The sequence below is a fragment of the Caretta caretta genome, chromosome 10 (assembly GCF_965140235.1).
Source record: "Caretta caretta isolate rCarCar2 chromosome 10, rCarCar1.hap1, whole genome shotgun sequence".
Classification (NCBI taxonomy): domain Eukaryota; kingdom Metazoa; phylum Chordata; order Testudines; family Cheloniidae; genus Caretta; species Caretta caretta.
Window position 1 is genome coordinate 81353340 of NC_134215.1, and position 21085 is coordinate 81374424.

The 21085-nt window shown below is 44.3% G+C and overlaps 1 protein-coding gene across 1 annotated transcript; it reads left to right on the forward strand.

Moving 5' to 3' along the window:
- Window positions 1–6874: 6874 nt before the first annotated feature.
- On the forward strand, window positions 6875–19303 carry FEM1B (fem-1 homolog B). The gene is made up of 2 exons (XM_048867105.2): window positions 6875–7794; window positions 16260–19303. The coding sequence occupies exons 1-2, from the start codon at window positions 7547–7549 to the stop codon at window positions 17893–17895; spliced, it is 1884 nt and encodes a 627-aa protein (XP_048723062.1). The 5' UTR covers window positions 6875–7546; the 3' UTR covers window positions 17896–19303.
- The last annotated feature ends 1782 nt before the right edge of the window (window positions 19304–21085 follow it).

Here is a 21085-nt window from a genome sequence, read left to right on the forward strand (position 1 = left end):
ACAATTTCCCACTGTTTCTCCTGCCAAGCTGTGTAGTGCTTCTGTGAGCTGAGTTAGATGATGCCAGTGCATAAGCCATATAGCCCTGTCTATACCAGAGCTCCCACTGTTGCTATTGGGGTGTAGCTATACCAGGGTTGACAACTGGACAATTTTAGAGATAAAAGCGCTAGTGTAGCCCCAGCCTGTGTGTCAATAAAATGGGAATTATACCTAACTACCCCTAAGGGGAGTCATAAGGATAACTTAAGGTTTGTAAAGTGTTTCAAAACTAGCTAATATTAGCTTCTAAATCTCTGAAGGGTAGCCTCTAATGAACAGGCCATGTAGATTGCTTGAACAAGATTAGAACTGAAAAAGGTGCAGAGAAGGGCAACAAAAATGATTAGGGGTATGGAACAGCTTCCATATGAGGAGAGACTAAAAAGACAAGGACTGTTCATCTTAGAAAAGAGACAACTAAGGGTGGGGATAGGACAGAGGTCTATAAAATCATGCATGGTGTGGAGAAAGTGACTAGGGAAGTGTTATTTATCCTTTCACATAACACAAAGCACAGGAGGGGTCGCCTGATTAAATTTATAGGCAGGAGGTTTAAAACAAACAAAAGGAAGTATTTCTTCACACAACGCACAGTCAACTTGTGGAACTCATTGCTAGGGGATGTTGTGAAGGCCAAGAATATAACAGGGTTCAAAACAGAATTAGATAAATTCCTGGAGGATAGGTCCACCAATTGCTATTAGCTAAGATGGGGTCAGGGATGCAGCCCCATGCTCCAGGTGTCTCTAAACCTCCAACTGTCAGAAGCATCTGGCATTGGCCGCTGTCAGAGACAGGATACCTGACTAAGTAGCCGATTGGTCTGACCCAGTGTGGCTGTTCTTATGGTCTTAAGATGGAGCTAAATTTTTCAAGCTTGCTTTGCTTCATAATATGAACCCTACCGCTGAGTAGTCCCTATGTACACCTGATGGTGCCTTGGGGGAACCCGCCTCATAAAAGGCAGCAAAGATCAGCAACACAACTCCAGTCTTAAACTTGAATCAGCTGTTGTCATCATGAGGTCACTGGACTGCTAGGGTGTGCATATTGCATGGCCATTAATGAGCGCTGTATATGAATGGGGAGGGGAGAGGTGGCCCCATTGTAGCGGAGTGTGACTGGCTAGGAAGTGACGCATTCACTTGGTTTGTTTTATTGCTTGTGCCCCAGAGCCCTTTGCAGTGCAGATGCCAACAAAGCTGCAGAGAGGAGATTTTCAGAAAGAAATAACATGAGACCACAGGACCAAGTCAATGGAGAACACGCTGTAGTGGGAGTCAATCGGGATTGTGGCCACTGGGAATTGTAAGAGTGAATGAATGCTGTGGTGTAAAGGAGCTTATTCCAAAAGCAATTCAGCTGCCAAACACAAAGGGCTTTAAAAAACTCTGTCTGAAAACAAACAGTGTGTTACTTCTGTGGCTGTAATGACTTTACCAGCAGTTGGCATGCATGGAGACATTTACCTTGTAGGTCGGCTAAAGCCCCCAGGTCAGCCGGGAGGGTGAGTGCTGAGAAATCAGCTCAGCAGGAATTCTCGAGCTGATCTGGCAGCAGTCGTGCCTTGAAGGGCTGATTCAAGGGGGTGGAAAGGCTCCAGAGGGCATTAACCCTGCCCGATATCAAGATTGAGGCTGAGACTTGAACATGAGGTGGGGAGGGGTGAGAAACACTGGGCCTTCCAAGGAGCAAACCACAATGTTTGCTATTAATTTGCTGGGTATATCAGCTAGCTTCATGTAATCTCTTATTATCAGCACCTCTTGAGGTCCGGGATCTCAGTTACTGGCCATGCTCACTAGGTCCCTGGGCCTGTAATGAACGCCACACATACACATGGAGCTCATGGCAGGACTGGGGCCTTAGAGGAACAGACTGACTCAGGATCCGCAATACTGTTTTAGGCGAGAAGCTGTGATCTCGGCTTATCGGAGCAGAAGGTAAATCATTGCAAATCCTCTGAGTTCATGTCCTGCCCCCTATGTGCGCTGTCCCCATATTCCAGGCAGCAAATCTGGGCAGCTTATTTTATTCATATACCCTCTTCAAAGTACAGTCAGATAATCTTTGCTATTTTTAAAATAGGACACCCCCCCACCACCCAATCTTTTAACCCTTTAATTGCCTTTTGGACCAAACACTAATTGTCCATGCAATATGCCCTCATCTCTTTTTAAGTCAGATCCAAAGAGGGAAAATGATTTTCAGCTATGAAAATGGCATGAGAAATAGGGATTTTCACAAATGAGCAGTTTATCATATTTTTAATTATTATTTCAAACACAACCCTTAATTAAAATACATCACTGGATTGGTAGTCAGGAGATCTGCGATCTTTTCCTGACACAGACTCACTGTGTGACCATGGGCAAGTTCCGTGTGCTTCATTTTCATAATCTATGTGTAATCCACACACCTCCTGGGTGTGGTGCTCTCTCCCCTCTAGTGGCACCAAGACCACGTAGAGATTAATGAGTCTGCTCTACAGCCTTAACTAAGGGCCAAGTGGCTTTTAGCTCATGCATTTAGCTCCAGAGGTCCCAGGTTTGATTCCACTCACCGATGACCAGAGTCTGTCGGTGTTACATATGGAACAAAGTTATTAATACTTCATGCTCTCACAAGACAGCTGTGAAACATAAAGCACTGCATGCATCCGATGAAGTGAGCTGTAGCTCACGAAAGCTTATGCTCAAATGAATTTGTTAGTCTCTAAGGTGCCACAAGTCCTCCTTTTCTTTTTGCGGATACAGACTAACACGGCTGCTACTCTGAAACCTGTCATAAAGCACTGTGAGATCCTCTGGAGTAAGACTATGGAAATGCAAGAGATTAAAGAAGGACAAGGCTGAAAGCACATATGGAGTCTTTGAATCCTCACGCTGAGTTTTTTCCACTGTCCCCATTTCACATATTTCCCCCCTACACGTTGTTCCTGATTCAGTCTATGGTAAGGGAGAGGAGACTCTCTCATCAGTCATAGAAGGCAATGGAGTAGTTCAGTGGAGCGGGCATGTGACTAGAAGTCAGGAGAGAGATGGGTTCTATTCCTAGTTCAGCCACTGACCTGCTGTAGCCATGGTCAAGTAACTTAGGGCCAGATGTTTAATGCTACCGAGGTGGTGAAAGAGACAGCGCGGCATCTAGAGGCATTTTAAAAAGTCCTTAGGCTACTGGAAGAGTCAAAACACGCACTAGGGTCCTATCTGCATCTTTAGGCATCTAAATAGCTTTAAAAATCTGGCCCTTATTCATGCTGGGCCAATTCACTGTTGTCCTGCACTTTGTGGTGTCACTTACACCAGTGTAAAATGCTCCCAGATCAGAATGGTGGCGAGTTATACTCACTCTCCGCTGATGTTAACGATAACACAGGGAGCAGGGCAAAGGTGAATTGGACCTTCTGCCTCAGAACTGAAGCTGTCAAATGTGGGTAATGATACTTACTTTCCTTTGTAAAGTGCTTTGAGACCTTCACAGGAATATAAAAGTATTGCTATTTAGGGGACATGCGTATACAATGAGCCGTGTGGTCTGATGCACTAAAATGTATCCCTCGATTATCTGATGCACACCCACATTGTCTAATACAGGTGCTGAATGCCCACAGCACACATTAAAATCAATGAGTTGCAAGGGCTCAGCATCTCGCAGGATCACCCCTTAACTGGGATCTTTAGAATTGATTATGCTTGTGACTTAGCATTTCCTTCTCCTTGGATGTATAACTCTAAAAAGTCCAGAGACCCAAAATGAGGGGAATTCTTGAGATAATGGAGACAAGAGGTTTCAATTTACAACAGTAACATGAGCCAGTATTATTGTATTGTAGCTTATGTGTTTATGTGCCCGTTAAAGCTGATCCTTGGTGACCCAACAACTTAACACGATGTACTGTGTCACTTTGCCGTTGTATCTTCAGTACAGTACCTATTTTGGCAATTGCCTTTGGCAGAATTAGGCCATTGCTCCCATACATAATGGATGGACTAGCTTGTAGAGAAGTTTCCACAGAAAGCAGCGGGTCTAGCTGCATGGTTTTAAATTAACTATTAATTTTGCTGTTACTATATCCACCTTAAAACAATGGCATGTAGCAGACCTCAGTACAATTAGTAGATCACTTTACTTACAGTGTCAGCTAGTTATAACAAATAACTGGTCACAACAAGACATATTCGTTAAAAGCTTCTGGAGAAGGGGAGTATGGTAGACCAAAGGGAGAAACAAGTAAAGGGATGGGGCTAAATTCCGCCCTCCCTCCCCCCCGTTTAACTGGTGCAACCTTTGTGAAGCTGCTCACGGTGGATCAGGAATAATGGAGAGCAGAATTACACCTATAGACACTTGGGTCTCAGTCCCACTCCCATTGAAGTCAATGACAAAATTCCCACTGATACTAATGGGAGTTGAATTATGCCTTTGAACAGAGGTACAAGTTGAGACTGGGAAAATCCAAGGCTCGTCTGGGCAGAATTTCATAAAGATCATTGGAAAATTCTGTTTTTTACACAACAAGCAGGAAGAGTGAATTCTAGTCCTTGCCTTAAAGGACATGGATAACACATAGTTACAAACAAATATAGCACAGAAAGGGAGAGACATGTTCCCACACATCTATCAGTGAAAGGTTGGGAAGGAGAGGCCGTTCTGATTCCTGCACACTTTCAAAAAGTTATACTTACTGAGGATAAGCCATTGTGACACTTTCAGCAGTGGAAGTTGTATGACTGAATAGTGCTATCACCTGCATTTGTGGCATAGTCAAGTTACTTAAAAGAGAGTTGGCAAAAGTGGGCTGTTTGAGGAGGTAGAAGTTGTCTGGAGGAGCATGCCTTTGCAATTCAAAGTCAAAGATCCCAGACTGTAGATGACGAGAAGCTGGGAGAATAGAGGTGAACTAGAGCAAAGACGGAAAGCAATGGCCTGGCACCAGAGGGATGGGCCTTCCTCACCTGGAAAATGAGAGAGGAGGCTTAGGGGGACTTTCCAAATCAAGAGGCATTGGGTCTCTGTTCTTGTTAACAACTTAAATCTATATAGTGTCTGTCATCCCACCAGATCCCAGCATGCTTACATATTATGGCCCAGACCCCTTACTGAGCACTGAGCACGGGCAGATCCCTATTAAAGTCAATGGGGCTCTCGCTGGCTACCGGACTGGGGCCTGGGCGGCCCTGTTACCATTGCTCAGCACGATTTTGGTTTCAAAAGGAGTGGCAGTTTATCATTCCACGTCTGTCTTTGGACACCAGCAGCTTTGGCTGAAGAAAATCAGTTCCCTGGAAAAGGCCAGGGCCAAGGCAAGCCGACCTGAGGCATCGTGGGCTAGTGGAGTGGGTGCTGGGCGGGGAAGGGAGAGTCCTGGCTGCTCGTTCTAGCTCTAAGAAAAGGAGTACTTGTGGCACCTTAGAGACTAACCAATTTATTTGAGCATAAGCTTTCATGAGCTACAGCTCACTTCATCGGATGCATACTGTGGAAACTGCAGAAGACATTATATACACAGAGACCATGAAACAATACCTCCTCCCACCCCACTGTCCTGCTGGTAATAGCTTATCTAAAGTGACCACTCTCCTTACAATGTGTATGATAATCAAGTTGGGCCATTTCCAGCACAAATCCAGGTTTTCTCACCCTCCGCCCTCCCCCCCCCCCAAACTCACTCTCCTGCTGGTAATAGACCATCCAAATGGCCCACCTTGATTATCATGCACACTGTAGGGAGAGTGGTCACTTTGGGTGAACTATTACCAGCAGGAGAGTGAGTTTGTGTGTGTATGGGGGTGGGGGGTGAGAAAACCTGGATTTGTGCTGGAAATGGCCCACCTCGATTTTCATACACATTGTAAGGAGAGTGGTCACTTTGGATAAGCTATTACCAGCGGGAGAGTGAGTTTGTGTGTGTGGTTTTTGGAAAAAGGGGGGGGGGGTGAGAAAATCTGGATTTGTGCTGGAAATGGCCCACCTTGTTTATCATACACATTGTAAAGAGAGGTTTCAGAGGAACAGCCGTGTTAGTCTGTATTCGCAAAAAGAAAAGGAGTACTTGTGGCACCTTAGAGACTAACCAATTTATTTGAGCATGAGCTTTCGTGAGCTACAGCTCACTTCGGGCTATTACCAGCAGGAGAGTGAGTTTGTGTATGGGGGGGGGGGGCGCGGAGGGTGAGAAAACCTGGATTTGTGCTGGAAATGGCCCACCTTGATTATCATGCACATTGTAAGGAGAGTGGTCACTTTAGATAAGCTGTTACCAGCAGGAGAGTGGGGTGGGAGGAGGTATTGTTTCATGGTCTCTGTGTGTATATAATGTCTTCTGCAGTTTCCACGGTGTGCATCCGATGAAGTGAGCTGTAGCTCACGGAAGCTCATGCTCAAATAAACGGGTTAGTCTCTAAGGTGCCCCAAGTCCTCCTTTTCTTTTTGCGAATACAGACTAACACGGCTGCTACTCTGAAACCGTTCTAGCTCTGTTACTCTTGCCCCGGGCAAGTCCTTTTGCCTCTAGTCTCCCTCCAACTCTATTTGTCTTGTCTAGCTTGACTGTGGGACCCCGCCGTGGGGGGCCATGGCCCTGTGCTGGGGAGGGGCCAGGGCTGCTGGAAGGGGCCGAATGGGGGACCCACCCCGGGGACTCCCTCCGTCCCACCCACCATCCGCCAGCCCCAGGTCCTGCCGCGGGCCCGCTCCCCGGAACGGTTCTGCTCGGGTCGCGGTTTCCCGGCCGGGATGGATTCCGCGGAGGACGCGGCCACTTCCGCTTTTGTTTCCGGAATCTCAGTGGCCTATAAGGAGCGCGGGCGGGGGAGGGGAGCGGCCCAGGACAGCCTGAGAGAGTCGCGGCTGCTGGCCCTTGCGGGGCTCCGTAGCTGGGGGGGCGGGGCTCCACCCTGTCACTCCTGGGAGCTCCCGCTCTCCGAGTCCCTGTCCCCCATCCAGGGTCCCTCCGGGTACCCGTAGTGAGGTCGGGGCGCCGTAGCGAGGGGAAGGGCCGGACCCCCCGCCCTTCCTGGGTCCCTGCCTCCCCCAGGCCTTCTCTGGGGGCCTGTAGCGAACGGGGGGTTCCTGCCCCCTCGCCACCCTCCTGGGTCCCTCCCCCACCAGGCCCCACCTGGGGAGCTTTCCTGGGGGGGCTCCTTGCCCCCCAGCCCCCGTGGCCCTGTCGGGGGGAGTGGGCGCCGAGCCCCACAGCGGTGGTTGCCCTCGGCTGCCCGCCCGCCATGGCACGTGGCACTCTGAGGGGCTGGAGAATGTGGCACTGACAGGGCGTCCTGGGGGCTGTGGGTAGTGGTGGAAACTTGGGTCACCCTGCGCTGGTGCTGACCCTGAGGGGGCCGGCTGGGCTCTGGTCAGGGCCTGCCCGCATGTGCCCCCCGCCGTGGACCGATTCAGGACGGAGGAGGAAGAGACTTCCCTGGCCTTGGCACCAGCTGCAGCTGGCAGGCCTGAAGGTGGCGGTGGCAGCAGGAGGAGAAGTTGGGAGGAGGAGAAGGCCATGGAAGGCCTGGCCGGCTATGTGTACAAGGCGGCCAGTGAAGGGAGAGTGCTGACCCTGGCTGCCCTGCTGCTCAACCGCTCCGAGAATGACATCAGGTACTTGCTGAGCTACGTCAGCCAGCAGGGTGGTCAGCGCTCCACGCCCCTTATCATCGCAGCCCGTAACGGTCATGCCAAGGTGGTGCGCTTGCTGCTAGAACATTACCGGGTGCAGACCCATCAGACTGGCACGGTCCGCTTCGATGGGTACGTACACAATGCTGATGTCTTTTACTCCTACCTCTTTCAAAGGGGAATGGCAAAGCCAGGATGAAAAGTGAGCTATCTCAGAAACGTACGCTGAAAGATCTTGCTAAGTAGACTCTGGGCTGGTCTACACAACAAAGTTAGATTGTCTTACCTACCTGTGAAAATTTTCACGCCCTCTGCACTGTAATTAAGTTGATCTAATGCCCACTGCAGACACCAGTCGACAGAAGAGTTCTGTCGACTTAGCTATCGCCTCTTGGACAGATGGATTTACTACAGCAACGGAAGAACCTTTCCATCACTGTAGTAAGCATCTATACTACAAGTGATGCAACTGTACCCCTGTAATATTTCTACTGTAGACATAACCTCTCTGTGTGATTATGGGGAACACACAGCACTTTCCTACCAGGTTCGGAATAGTGGCTGTGAAACTAACTAGGGTTCCCCCCACCCCCACCCGTATTCTGCTGGGAAAGCTATTAACAGTGGCAGTGCTCCAGGAGTTGTGTGTAGACTCAGGGAGTCGTCATTCCCTCAGTTCACATTTGCAAGGCTATCTTCCCAACTACGTGGGCAAAGCATGTATTTTTTTTGTTTAAAGAAAGTCTTACCTTCTACAGAATCTAATGGGCTAGCCACAACTCCCCCGGGAAAACTCTGCCTCTGCCTTGGGCAAGTGGCTGTTTTTCAGGATGTACCAGAATGTATTATTCTGTGACATCACTGCTACCATGGGTCACATGGAGCTTTAGGATATGCCCTCAGAGAGGGAAGGTGTGAGCCACATGGATGCTCTACTTGTATGTAACCATCCTCCTTTTCAGATGCTCTAGATATAATTTTAATGCCTCTGGTTCTAGATAAGGTAGACAGTGATTCCTCTCTAAATTACTCCACAAAATGGTATTAGTCTTTTGTATAGTACATTTCATCCCAAAACCTTTTACAAACTACTGTATTATATAAACCATACAGGAGACATCACTTCTCCAACACTAAAGTGCAGTATTCTCTGAAGGGGGTGCTCAACCGCACACAACAGTGTAGGACAGGAAGGGGAGAAAAGTACACTATTCAACTGAAACTGCATGGGGAGTTTTGGGAGAGAGAGTGTAATCACCTGAGCTGGGATTTAGCCAAAACACTCTGGTTAATAATTTTGTTCTTGGAAGTTGTGCTATGGGATCATTCTGGTCACAAAGGGTCAGTTTTCCTTCTCTTGCAAGACATGTCCCCAGCAGCTCAGCACCCTCTGACAAATGCTGTGGTACCAGTTTAATACTTCACTGGAAAGAGAACTGCCAAAATTGAAACATCACCATCACTTCCTGCAGCAGCTGGATCTCACAATCACCAACAGTTGGCCTTGATTAGCTTTTGGGATGTGACAGGATCACAGCATGAGATGCTATAGCTGCATTTGTAATATGCTGTAGGTCCCTTCTCAGCCCAAATGTAATTAGTTATCAGAAAAAGGACCCTTTTGGTTGTATATGTATCATACAGGGATGTTGTGAGACTTAAATGTTTTAAAAGTGCTTTGAAAACCTCCAGTGAAAGCACAAATTCCCCTCTACCTTGCTTACTCTGGCTGTTTAAAGGCATGGGAGATGGTTTTTTTGGCCTCATTGATATCTACATTTTAATGAAGTTTTATTTCTAATTTGGACATTCAGATTTTACGTGATGGTAATTTATTTTTTTAAAAGGTTACTTTAACTCTGATTGCTGGGGCCACAAGAATTTAGTCTTGAGGTATGGAGCATTCTGGACAAGGTTGTATTAGGAGCTAGAGTTCCCACAAACTCAGTTCCTGCATCTTGTCAGCCATTTTACTCTTCCTTAGTTGGGAATACAGAGTAATCTTATGATTTAGACTGGGATAGTTGTGGACTTTACAGCAGTACACCAGCAAGCTAAGTGCATACAGACTGCAGGTGCAGAAGAAACTTTTCTCAAAAGTAAGCTAAAATTCTTGGCTGCTCAACTACCTGGTTTATAGAAAACGATGTTACCTGACCCAAGAGTCTATGGGTTTCAGAGCTCATCAGAGGAGTATTGTGGTTGCTCTGATTCTATTGTTAAAGTGGATTATTTAAACATGTTTATGCAGTTATAGCTGTGTGTTAAATCATATTTGTAAATGGATTTGTTTTGTGTAGTGTGGACAGAGCTATTGCCTGAGGCCTCTTTCTAAATGAATCTTAGTTCCTCAGCTTTTTAGAACCATAGCACTGATGTATTTTAGTTTAGCATGGCATGAATACGATATGCTGAAATTTTACTAGATTATGAATAACACTTGTAATCAACCAAGGTTACCTCTCAGAATGTCTTGATTCTGTGTTCTTGAGTGAATCGTCCTTTCTTCACCTTTTTACCGCCCTTGTTCTTAAAACTTCTTGTTGCAATGTTGTTCTAGTGTGTTCCAACATGTGTGCACCCATAAATGGCTCTTAAAATAAAAAAGCTGAAATCTCCTGCCCAACCTTATCCATAAAGCTAAAGTTGCCTTAAGAGAAAACTCAGGCTTCACATATTTGCTTTCTTTATGCTGCCTGTATGCAAAGGAAGAGCTTATTTCAGATACAGGAAGAGAGGGGGAGAGAACATAATGGGTACTGGCTGCTGACTTGCATCTGGCTGTCCACTGGTGGCCTGTAGGTACTATATCTAGGCCGTTCCACCAGCCCAGTAGAGACGCTAAGAGTAATTCCTCTCTATGGCACTGAGGGAGAGAGGCTGAACCCAAGAATGCTTCTTTTTTATCGTTCTTTTCAAAGTAAAATTCCTTGAGAATGAGTAGAATGGAGGTGTGTGTGTGGGGGGGTCTCTCCTGTTTTTGAGGTGGAGGAGGGACTCCTGCTCCCAGTCAATGTTAGGAAGGGCCAGGGCGGATTTGATTTAAATCAAATTGATTTAAATAATGATTTAAATCAAATCACTAATCAGGAAGACTCGATTTAATCATGGATTTCTACATAAAAGTGCATTCTTGTTGGTTGTTATAACCTTCATACATATTCTTCACAACTCAGAGATAGATGAGACCCAAACTGGGTCTCTTTTACGGCCTGCTGCCATTATAGGTTTTCCCTTCTAGTGAGAGAATGGTATGGTAGATCTCAAATCAATGAAGGCTACGCTCAGAAAGACCTCAGAATTTTTTTATTCTGGAATATGCTGCTCAAACAGTTTCACTTTTCATAGAATCATAGAATATCAGGGTTGGAAGGGACCTCAGGAGGTCATCTACTCCAACCCCCTGCTCAAAGCAGGACCGATCCCCAACTAAATCATCCCAGCCAGGGCTTTGTCAAGCCTGACATTAAAAACTAAGGAAGGAGATTCCACCACCTCCATAGGTAACGCATTCCAGTGTTTCACCACCCTCCTAGTGAAAAAGTTTTTCCTAATATCCAACCTAAACCTCCCCCACTGTAACTTGAGACCATTACTCCTTGTTCTGTCGTCTGCTACCACTGAGAACAGTCTAGATCCATCCTCTTTGGAACCCCCTTTCAGGTAGTTGAAAGCAGCTATCAAATCCCCCCTCATTCTTCTCTTCCGCAGACTAAACAATCCCAGTTCCCTCAGCCTCTCCTCATAAGTCATGTATTCCAGTCCCCTAATCATTTTTGTTGCTCTCCGCTGGACTCTTTCCAATTTTTCCACATCCTTCTTGTGGTGTGGGGCCCAAAACTGGACACAGTACTCCAGATGAGGCCTCACCAATGTCGACTAGAGGGGAACGGTCACATCCCTCGATCTGCTGGCAATGCCCCTACTTATACATCCCAAAATGCCATTGGCTTTCTTGACAACAAGGGCACACTGTTGACTCATATCCAGCTTCTTGTCCACTGTAACCCCTAGGTCCTTTTCTGCAGAACTACTGCCAAGCCATTCGGTCCCTAGTCTGTAGAGGTGCATGGGATTCTTCCGTCCTAAGTGCAGGACTCTGCACTTGTCCTTGTTGAACCTCATCAGATTTTTTTTGGCCCAATCCTCTAATTTGTCTAGGTCCCTCTGTATCCTATCCCTACCCTCCAGCATATCTACCACTCCTCCCAGTTTAGTGTCATCTGCAAACTTGCTGAGTGTGCAGTCCACGCCATCCTCCAGATTATTTATGAAGATATTGAACAAAACCGGCCTGAGGACCGACCCTTGGGGCACTCCACTTGATAACGGCTGTCAACTAGACATGGAGCCATTAATCACTACCCGTTGAGCCCGACAATCTAGCCAACTTTCTATCCACCTTATAGTCCATTCATCCAGCCCATACTTCTTTAACTTGCTGGCAAGAATACTGTGGGAGACCGTGTCAAAAGCTTTGCTAAAGTCAAGGAACAACACGTCCACTGCTTTCCCCTCATCCACAGAGCCAGTTATCTCATCATAGAAGGCAATTAGATTAGTCAGGCATGACTTGCCCTTGGTGAATCCATGCTGACTGTTCCTGATCACTTTCCTCTCGTCTAAGTGCTTCAGAATTGATTCCTTGAGGACCTGCTCCATGATTTTTCCAGGGACTGAGGTGAGGCTGACTGGCCTGTAGTTCCCAGGATCCTCCTCCTTCCCTTTTTTAAAGATGGGCACTACATTAGCCTTTTTCCAGTCGTCCGGGACTTCCCCCAATCACCATGAATTTTCAAAGGTAATGGCCAATGGCTCTGCAATCACATCCACCAACTCCTTTAGCGCTCTCGGATGCAGCGCATCTGGCCCCATGGACTTGTGCTCATCCAGCTTTTCTAAATAGTCCTGAACCACTTCTTTCTCCACAGAGGGCTGGTCACCTCCTCCCCATGCTGTGCTGCCCAGTGCAGTAGTCTGGGAGCTGACCTTGTTCGTCAAGACAGAGGCAAAAAAAGCATTGAGTACATTAGCTTTTTCCACATCCATTAGGTTGCCTCCCTCATTCAGTAAGGGGCCCACACTTTCCTTGACTTTCTTCTTGTTGCTAACATACCTGAAGAAACCCTTCTGGTTACTGTTAACATCTCTTGCTAGCTGCAACTCCAGGTGTGATTTGGCCTTCCTGATTTCACTCCTGCATGCCCGAGCAATATTTTTATACTCTTCCCTGGTCATTTGTTCAATCTTCCACTTCTTGTAAGCTTCTTTTTTGTGTTTAAGATCAGCAAGGATTTCACTGTTAAGCCAAGCTGGTCGCCTGCCATATTTACTGTTCTTTCTACACATCGGGATGGTTTGTCCTTGTAACCTCAATAAGGATTCTTTAAAATACAGCCAACTCTCCTGGACTCCTTTCCCCCTCATGTTATTTTCCCAGGGGATCCTGCCCATCTGTTCCCTGAGGGAGTCAAAGTCTGCTTTTCTGAAGTCCAGGGTCCGTATTCTGCTGCTCTCCTTTCTTCCCTGTGTCAGGATCCTGAACTCGACCATCCCATGGTCACTGCCTCCCAGGTTCCCATCCACTTTTGCTTCCCCTACTAATTCTTCCCGGTTTGTGAGCAGCAGGTCAAGAAGAGCTCTGCCCCTAGTTGGTTCCTCCACACTTGCACCAGGAAATTGTCCCCTACACTTTCCAAAAACTTCCTGGATTGTCTGTGCACCGCTTTATTGCTCTCCCAGCAGATATCAGGATGATTGAAGTCTCCCATGAGAACCAGGGCCTGCGATCTAGTAACTTCCATGAGATGTCGGAAGAAAGCCTCGTCCACCTCATCCCCCTGGTCCGGTGGTCTATAGCAGACTCCCACCACGACATAACCGTTGTTGCTCACACTTCTAAACTTTAATCCAGAGACTCTCAGGTTTTCTGCAGTTTCATACCGGAGCTCTGAGCAGTCATACTGCTCCCTTACATACAATGCAACTCCTCCATCTTTTCTGCCCTGCCTGTCCTTCCTGAAGTTTATATCCATCCTTGACAGTACTCCAGTCATGTGAAAAGGAGTACTAGTGGCACCTTAGAGAGTAACCAATTTATTTGAGCATAAGCTTTTGTGAGCTACAGCTCACTTCATCGGATGCTTCACGAAAGCTTATGCTCAAATAAATTGGTTACTCTCTAAGGTGTCACTAGTACTCCTTTTTGCGAATACAGACTAACACGGCTGCTACTCTGAAACCAGTCATGTGAGTTATCCCTTGACTGTGCCAGGACTTTCAGTTCTCCCTGCTTGTTTCCCAGGCTTCTTGCATTTTTGTATAGGCATTTGAGATAACTCGCTGATTGTCCCTCTTTCTCAGTATGAGGCAGGACCCCTGCCCTCTCGCGTGCTCCTGTTCGTGCTTCCTCCCGGTATCCCACTTCCCCACTTACCTCAGGGCTTTGGTCTCCTTCCCCTGGTGAACCTAGTTTGAAGCCCTCCTCACTAGGTTAGCCAGCCTGCTTGCGAAGATGCTCTTCCCTCTCTTCGTTAGGTGGAGCCCGTCTCTGCCTAGCACTCCTCCTTTTGTTTCTACTGCCTGTCCCTCCTTTTTCACATTTATCTCCAGACTTCTTCTCCTTGTCCAGATCTATTCTGCCCCCAAAAATCTTCTATTCATTGAACTTTTTGAAACTTTTCACTTTTAGAGAGAGGTAAGGGATTGACTCTGTACACACAAATTTGAAGAGGGACGATAGGGTCAAGGTCTGTTTTTTCTCACCTCTCTCTCTCTCTCTATTTATTTATTTAAAAACATTTTTGCTGTTAACAAGCATGTTATTTCTGGAGACACAAATCCACAGTTTGAGAACTGCAAAACTAAGCATCTCTGATGGTATCTTCTAGATTTAGCAATGAGTCCCATTGGTTAGACAGAAAGATTAACCTAAATGATCTATACAGAAGCCCCTGGAATTACATAAGATTGGGTCCCTAATCCATGAACTATTGGAACTCATTTACAAAACTTTTCTTAAACATTACATGAATATATGGTCTCATACTATAGAATTAGAATTTATAATCCCTATTCCATAATGAGATACATTATAGCTCAAAGATATCTTAATTAAAACTACTGTATCTTTAGATTGTTTTTTCCTCAAAAAGCATTTTATCAAAAAAATCCTATTTAAATTAAAAACGGATTTTTTTTTTTTTTAATTTAAAAAAAAACATTGATTTTTATCCACCCTGGGAAGGGCTGTTATCACCACTCTGCTGTTGGATTGAGGAGTCTCTTCTTCTCTACATCACTGTGTGTTTATGGGATGGCTGCGCCCTTTCACTTCTTCCTTGCACAGATTCAGGGATACGTCATTTTGATTCACCGCCTGTTTAAATTTCCTCTCATGCCTCTCTGCATGAGGATAGCCAGGCTAGGGCGTGCGGGGTTTGCTGTGCATTTACTGTTTGTGCTCACTATATCTCCCATCATTCTTGTGAGCCTGACTGCCAAGTTGTGCTAGGGAGTCTGATAGTGCCTGTAATCCCTGCCAAAGTGCAAACTAAGGAAGCCTGGCTCATAACACCCACTTGTCTACTCCCCAAATTCTTGTGTTGTGTATGTGTCCCCCTGGTGCGCCAGGAAAGCACCTCTGTTCATGAACAAGACATTTGGTTGTAGGGCCAGGGCTTGAAATCCTTCCTCGCATCTTGTTACAAAAGTAGCTCCATTGATTTCAGAGAGGCTGTTTGTGGAGTAAGAAACTGCTCATGCTGAGTAACGATATCAGAATCTAGCCCTAAGAACTGTCTTTAGACCAAAACTCTGAAGCTTGTCGCTTTGGGTGTCATCTGAGCACTTGAGCATGCAAATACACATGTGAGTATTCTCGCAAAGTTATTTATGTGCATTTGCAGCATAATTATTAAATCATGTTGGTGTTTTATTATTCAGTTTTAACTCTGGAAAATGCCTGCGCAGGTCTACAAACTGAAATGAAAGATGGTTTTGTCCTTTTGCCATGGTTTGGTTTCCCAGTGAAGTCTGAGATACTGTCTGCATCCATATTGCTGCAATGTAAACGTTTCCACGTTCCAGTGCCATTCCAGTGGCCTAGTGAAGTGGAGAAAACATCAGACATTCTCTTTTTAAGTCTGAATTTTATTCTCCTTTTGTAATTCCATGATCTGTAGGCGCCTTCCTTTCCTGCATGTCAGTTTATTACAGAAGACAATAATTCTCCTTTTTCTAGTTCTGCTTCTTGGGACCGGGTGGGCCAGTGGAATAAAGCCCTAGAGGAAATTTTCAAAGCAACAGAGGCGAGTCTGTTAATATTAATGGGGTCATGTGGCTCGATCCCTGGCACTGCTTCGAAAATCTCTCTCTCTAACTTTTTTTCTTCTGGACATCTGTGCACTTGCTAATTGCCTTATTTTGTCTTGGCTCTGCTGATAAATATCTTCAAGTATAAAAAGGGAGTGGCTCTAAAATATCTGCCTGTGTTGAATATAAACTTGGGATATTGGTAACATGCTTCTTGCAGACTACTCACATCTCTTACAAAGTGCAGCAGTTTAACTGCCTGTCTTTTGTCTTTACATTTGTAGTTATGTCATTGATGGAGCCACAGCTCTCTGGTGTGCAGCAGGAGCCGGACACTTTGAAGTTGTCAAACTGCTAGTTAGTCATGGAGCCAATGTGAACCACACTACTGTGACCAATTCAACTCCGCTGCGGGCTGCATGCTTTGATGGCAGACTGGACATAGTGAAATACCTGGTGGAAAATAATGCTAACATCAGTATTGCCAACAAGTATGACAACACTTGCCTTATGATTGCAGCTTACAAGGGGCACACAGATGTGGTGAGATATCTCTTAGAACAACATGCTGATCCCAATGCCAAGGCACATTGTGGTGCTACGGCATTACACTTCGCAGCTGAAGCTGGCCATTTAGAGATTGTCAGAGAGCTGGTCAAATGGAAATCTGCAATGATGGTGAATGGCCATGGAATGACTCCATTAAAAGTAGCTGCTGAGAGCTGTAAGGCAGATGTAGTTGAACTTCTTCTTGCTCATGCGGATTGTGACAGAAAAAGTAGAATTGAAGCTTTGGAACTTCTGGGTGCATCGTTCGCAAATGACAGGGAAAATTATGATATAATGAAGACTTATCACTATTTATATTTAGCAATGCTGGAGAGGTACAGAGACAGTGAGAACATCATTGAGAAAGAGGTTCTTCCACAAATCGAAGCTTATGGAAACAGAACTGAATGCAGAACTCCTCAGGAATTAGAATCTATTCGGCAGGACAGAGATGCCCTTCACATGGAAGGCCTCATAGTGCGTGAACGAATTTTGGGCTCGGACAATATAGATGTTTCGCATCCTATTATTTATCGTGGGGCTGTTTATGCAGATAACATGGAGTTTGAACAGTGTATCAAACTATGGCTTCATGCATTGCATTTGAGGCAGAAAGGTAATAGGAATACCCATAAGGATCTCTTGAGGTTTGCTCAAGTCTTCTCTCAGATGATACACTTGAATGAGCCTGTTAAAGCCAAGGACATAGAAAGTGTTTTGAGGTGTAGTGTCTTGGAAATAGAACAAGGAATGTCCAGGATTAAAAGCAACCAAGACACTGACATCCACACAGCCATGGACAACTACGAATGCAATATTTTTACCTTCTTGTATTTGGTGTGCATCTCAACCAAGACTCAGTGCGGTGAAGAAGAGCAATCTCGAATCAACAAGCAGATATATAACTTGATTAATCTTGATCCCAGAACTCGGGATGGGTCCAGTTTGCTGCATCATGCTGTCAACTCCAGTACACCAGTAGATGACTTCCACACAAATGACGTCTGCAGCTTTCCAAATGCACTTGTCACCAAGCTCCTGTTAGACTGTGGTGCTGAAGTGAATGCTGTGGACAACGAAGGAAACAGTGCACTTCACATCATTGTCCAGTACAACAGACCCATCAGTGATTTTTTGACTTTGCATTCGATTATCATTAGTCTGGTGGAGGCTGGTGCTCATACAGACATGACAAATAAGCAGAAGAAGACTCCTCTTGATAAAAGTACAACTGGGGTGTCTGAAATACTCCTTAAAACTCAAATGAAGCTGAGCCTCAAGTGCCTGGCTGCCCGTGCAGTACGGATCTATAACATAAGCTACCAAAAGCAGATCCCCAGAACTCTGGAAGAATTTGTGGAGTTTCATTAGGCCACATAAAATCTTTCAAGGTGGTGCTACTCGGAGAAGACTTAAATCACAGACAATAGAAAACATGTGCATAGATTAGTTTTCTCCACATTTGTGTTTTTTTTCCCCTTTGCATTCAGTCTTCAGCCTCTGTTCTCAAACAGATCTTGGAAAAAAGCCACATTGCTTGGATGTAACTACAATCTGGTGTCTGAAAAGGTGGTCACTCTTTTTTGATAATGGGCCAATTTATTTTTAATCTTTTAAAAAACAAAATGAAAACAAACACCAAATGTAACAAGCACAAAATATTGTTTCAAATATGCCCATTCATTCATGAGTTACAGCTGAGAATGCTTTAAACAGCCACTTCAAAAGATGTTTCTGTTAAAAAGCCCGTGCCACCACATTATCTCTGCTGCAAATGTGTAGATTTAAAATTTTCTTGGGACAAGGAAGGAAAAAAAAGAATTTAAAAGTGTCTTGTAGTTGGTGATAAGTCCCAATATACAGAGCAATCCAGGGCTCTCATTTCTTACCACCTTTTTATGCCATTCAGTTAACACTGAAGCGATCAGTAACATTTTAAACGATTCCTATTCTTTTTTTGAAATGCCAGCCACAATTATCGATAGCTGTAGGAGTACGGGGAGGCTCTATTAGGAAATACAGGTTTAAATTCAACTCTCTGAATATACTGAGATAGTAATTGTTGAATAATCATGGTCTTCATTTATTCTAGCACATCTGTCCAAATATCAATCAAATTTCTTTTTACGCAACAAGCCACTCGTTTATAAATATCATGCATAGATACCTAGAAAACGAATTGTGTGTGTATGTTCATGGCCCCTAACATTTCAAATCGCTTTTAAATTTTTTGTCATTTTAATGCTTAACATTCAACATTTTGACTCAGTTTTTAAAACTGCACTCCAGAATTCCAAATGCTGTGTCTTCCTAATGGAGCAGTCTTTCATCGAAGGTTCCCCTTTGCCTAGGTGTCTTCCTTTAAGTGTGGTGATGATGATGATCAGAACCAACTTTCCAATAAGCATGGAATTTGTGTCCCTGACTCAGTTTAAATTTTTTCATGATTTTTATTCCTTTCATTATGAAAACTTATCGTAAAATTGTTTTTTTAAATCATCCTATAAATAAAATGTTCTTTTATGATGAGAAGTAACTGATTGTATAATATCTGTTACTTGAGAAGGTACTTCTCCTTGGCAGAAGTTGCAGCAGTAAAATGTCACTTGTTTTGACGGGCTACTGAAAATTCTGTTTATTATTTTAAACAGGGCTTTTTAATTGTCAGACAATGAAATAATGTTCTGTATTTTTTTAAAACAATCTGAGTAGAACTTCAGGCAAGATCTGGGCACACGTTTTCATTTGTATTTCAAATAAATAAACACTGAATGTGAAATTAGTTTGTAATTCTAATTTTTGGCTAGTACCAACCAGAACAATGCTGCTCAGATTGTATAGTGCTGTAAATATAGACTGTTGTGTGTCTCTTGAAAAGGAAAAAGCTTTAACTTGCAAGCTTCTCAGTCTGCCAGAGTGAAAACAAAATCCTCAAATGAAAAATGTGTTTGTAATTTGTATCTCATGCAGTTTCAACCATAGTGTGAAAAACCAACAGTTGCAATTCAGTGTTTCAGGAAAGATGACAAAGCCAAACTCAATCACCTACGGCCTTAAAACAAATGCAGCACCACAGAACCTTTCACGGAATAGGCAGGAAGGTGATAGTGTTCCTGTAATTTTGTACTTTGCATGTCTTCCTCTGCCCATCTGAAATGTACCAACAATCTGGAAAAAAAAGAAAAGGAGTACTTGTGGCACCTTAAGAGACTAACCAATTTATTTGAGCATCAAATGCTCAAATAAATTGGTTAGTCTCTTAAGGTGCCACAAGTACTCCTTTTCTTTTTTTTGCAAATACAGACTAACACGGCTGTTACTCTGAAACAACAATCTGAAGTTTCACATAATCTTAAATTTCTGTTTTGCTAAGATTTTATTATGAAGATTTCTAGCCTGGCTGTTAGACACCCACAAGGGGTTTTAACTTACTGTTGCCAGAAAGTTTTTAAAGCTCATATGTTTGAGTCTGATCCAATGGATGACAAATGTCCTCAAGCCCCCTGAGGCCAATGGCTTCTCAGCACCTTGCGGTAAGATGTCCATTATAGCTAAAGCCTCAAGCCCTTCCTTGCTGGAGTACATGAAGAACAAATACCAGATGCTACATATTATGGCGGTAAAGTTAGTGGTGGCTGATATATTTTAACACCAGCTAAAATAAGCAGATAGATGAATCAGTGTGTGTGTTGGGGAAAAAAAACTCAGTCTCTTGTTATAATGTGCCATCTACATCAAATAAGTTATTTGGACACTTTGCTACACCTCAGTACACATTTATAATGTGTATAATTAATGTAAGACTAAAGAGTTCTTGAAACCCAATTGACTAGGGAAGAGAGGACTGAACACTGGTTCTATACTAATTGTGTGTGACATGCTGCTGGCAAAATAGGTAGGCAGTAGTTAACAGTTGACTGCTTTATGAATTGCTCGAAAGGCACTGGTTACAGTTTATGTGCTGTTAATTAAGACAGCACATCCTTGCACTATTTTCCTCAGGATGTGATTCTGATGTGTAAAATAATCTACATGATGTATTCTTGTGAAATATCTGCATAAAACCATTCTTGGAACAAACACATGCCTGAGATTTCTGTAGATGAAATTGTTAGTTACATGAAACTCCTCCACGAATCATTCTGCTATGTAATAGAAAACAAAATTACCCCAAATGTTCTGGTGGAAAGGGTGGTGGTCTTATATCTCAGTTTGCAATTTGTGTTCTGCTAATTTCCACCTTTGGTTCCATTGCATCCTATTCTAGGGTCCTTCGCCCATACTTCAGTATGTGGAAAGCTGCAGAGAAAATATGCCATTATCCAAGAGCAATAATACGACTTGGCATTTATATAGCTCATGTGGCTCTCCAAGCACTGTATAAAAATGAGCAAGTGTTATTAGCCCTATTTTATAGACTGGGGAATTGATGCACAGTGCTGAACGGTCTGAGCTAAAGTCCTCTGAAATCAATGAAATGATTCCTATCGACATCATCGGGCTTTGGGTAAGGCACAAGGTCTAACACAGTGAGTCTATAGTGGAGTTCGTGACTCCTGAT

Bases quoted from the DNA above. Each gene is read 5' to 3' on its own strand.
- FEM1B (XM_048867105.2), top strand. From the start codon at position 7,547: ATGGAAGGCCTGGCCGGCTATGTGTACAAGGCGGCCAGTGAAGGGAGA. The intron at 7,795-16,259 runs GTACGTACACAA...TTACATTTGTAG, and splicing joins GGCACGGTCCGCTTCGATGG to TTATGTCATTGATGGAGCCA.